Below are 2,500 nucleotides of genomic sequence, written 5' to 3'. Positions count from 1 at the left end.
TCTGTATCTCCTCTCTCTCTCCCACTCTCTTTCTCTGCCTCTCTGTGCCTACTAAACAGCCTCGTCTTTGTCAGTTCAGGAGGTTGCAATGGTGTCTGTTTTTATCCCAGATTTCAGTGTCTTATATTCTGTCTTTTCTGTCTTACTTACATCTCTAGTTTCGTTGATGTCTGGTTTGTTTATAAGGTTTTAGTATGCACGTTGTTTCTTGTATTTGTCTTCGCTATAAACAGCCTCTTCTTTGTTAGTTCAGGAGGTTGCAATAATGTGTTTAATCCTAGATTCAGTGACTTCATATTCTGTATTTTCCGGTCTTGCTTAAAGCTCTAGTTTCGTTGATGTCTGGTTTGTTTATAAGGTTTTAGTATGCACGTTGTTTCTTGTATTTGTCTTCGCTCTAAACAGCCTCTTCTTTGTTAGTTCAGGAAGTTGCAATGGTGTGTTTTATCCAAGATTCAGTGACTTCATATTTTGTGTATTTTCCTGTTTTGCTTAATGCTCTAGTTCGGTTGTTATCTGGTTTGTTTAAAAGGTTATAAGATGCACGATATTTCTTGTACTTCTCTTCGTTCTAAACATTCGCGTCTTTGTTACTTCGGGAGGCAGCAGCGGTGGGGCGTTTTCATTCCACATTTCGTTGCGTTAATAATCCCTTCAGTCATGACTCCCTCACACACCCACGCAAGGCTCCCCCCGACTAATGGCTTCGCTCGTAAGGTTTATACACGCCGTGGTTTCATTGTATCTGTGTATGGTAAACAGTCTCGGCCGTTGTTAGCATTGGAAGCAGCTCCCACGGCGACACTTGATACGACGCTCGGTTGCCTCCACGCCCAGGCCGGAGGACGCCGCAGTCACCCCTGATGTGTGTGATTCCTCGACTCTCACGTTGCTCGAGGTGGCATTTCCCATTTTCACTCGCCTCACTTACCGTCATCCCACACAACCTAGTCACTCACTCAGCTGCTTGTTGCACACTGGCCCCGCCCACTGCCCTCACGCCGCCACAAGCAAGGTTTCACACAGGCAGACACAGACGCATCATTATTCGCCGGCCACACGTAGAGCCGATGCGGAAGACTTATAACATGTCGCCACTGATGCAAGTCACTGCTTAGTGATGTGATGGTTTTCTCTGCCTCACACTCCCGGGGCTGGGCCGGACCCGTCCTCTCTGGGTCTGCGTGCCATGCCTGCTGTATAGGGGCGGGGCGGGGCGGGGTGGCGCCGTGACAGGTGAGGTGACGGGAGTCCCCAGTGAGGTAGCTGCCCGGCGCCCCCTCGGCCCAGGCATTCACGGGACGGATTTGGCCGCGAGGTGGCTGGCAGAGTCGACGAGACGGGTGGAGGCGGCTCGGCGGCGGCAGCGGCGTGGCAGTGTGGCCCTCACCAGTGTCCTCGACGGTCGCCTATGTTCTCTCGTTCCTCGCCATGTTTTCGTGGCTCAGCAGAGACGACGCTAAGAAGCGTCAGTTACAAATGTGCGAGACGGTGTTGGAGGGGCTGAAAGTGGTCTACAAACACAAACTGCTGCCGCTCGAGGCGCACTACCGCTTCGAGGATTTCCACTCGCCCCCCCTCAGTGACACGGACTTCGATGCCAAGCCCATGATTCTCCTGGTGGGGCAGTACTCCACCGGCAAGACCACCTTCATCCGCTACATCCTCGAGAAGGACTTCCCGGGCATCCGCATCGGGCCGGAGCCGACGACGGACAGCGTGGTGGTGGTGATGCACAACGAGCGGGACGGCATCATCCCCGGCAACGCCCTCGTCGTGGACCCCAACAAGCCCTTCCGCCCCCTCACCAAGTACGGCAACGCCTTCCTCAACCGCTTCCAGTGCTCCTACGCCAGCTCCAACGTCCTCAAGGGCCTCACCATCGTGGACACGCCGGGCATCCTCTCCGGCGAGAAGCAACGCGTGGACAGAGGCTACGACTTTCACGCCGTTCTTGAGTGGTTCGCCGAGAGGGTGGACCGCATCATCCTGCTCTTCGACGCCCATAAACTGGACATTTCCGACGAGTTCCGATGCTTCCTGGAGCGACTTCGAGGTCAACACGACAAGATCAGAATCGTGCTGAACAAGGCGGACATGATCGACCACCAGCAGCTGATGCGAGTGTATGGCGCCCTCATGTGGTCACTGGGCAAGATCCTCAACACGCCCGAGGTGGAGCGAGTCTACGTCGGCTCCTTCTGGAATCAGCCGCTCCGATACGACATAAATAGAACGTAAGTAATGCACGTCCTGCGCTTGTTTTGTTGGTTTCGTTCTGTTTCTCTCTGTTGTGCTCCATTCGTGTTTCGTTCTCTTCCCTTTCGTTGCTTCTACATTACACTCTTTCACTTCACTCTTTGGATTCACGTTTCGCTTTTTCAGTCACGTTTTTTTTTTTGTTTTTTTTTTTTTTTTTCTTCGTATATTTCATTCAGTTCCCCTTGGTGTCCCCGTTTTCTAATTGGTTTCTCTTCCGGTTTCCGTCTCGTTTCACAGG

General features: G+C 52.5%; 1 protein-coding gene across 1 annotated transcript in view; it reads left to right on the top strand.

The window, feature by feature from the left end:
- The first annotated feature begins 522 nt into the window (after nucleotides 1–522).
- The window catches only part of LOC127008638 (EH domain-containing protein 3-like), a 48,130-nt gene continuing 46,152 nt past the window's right edge, over nucleotides 523–2,500 (top strand). The window contains exon 1 of the mRNA XM_050880917.1: nucleotides 523–2,237. Coding sequence (XP_050736874.1) covers nucleotides 1,432–2,237 — 806 coding nt within the window. The 5' untranslated portion in view covers nucleotides 523–1,431. The remainder of the gene's footprint in view (nucleotides 2,238–2,500) is intronic.

Source organism: Eriocheir sinensis, chromosome 38, assembly GCF_024679095.1.
Source record: "Eriocheir sinensis breed Jianghai 21 chromosome 38, ASM2467909v1, whole genome shotgun sequence".
Classification (NCBI taxonomy): domain Eukaryota; kingdom Metazoa; phylum Arthropoda; class Malacostraca; order Decapoda; family Varunidae; genus Eriocheir; species Eriocheir sinensis.
The sequence above is the reverse complement of the archived record's forward strand: the minus strand, read 5'-3'. Positions and strand labels throughout refer to the sequence as shown.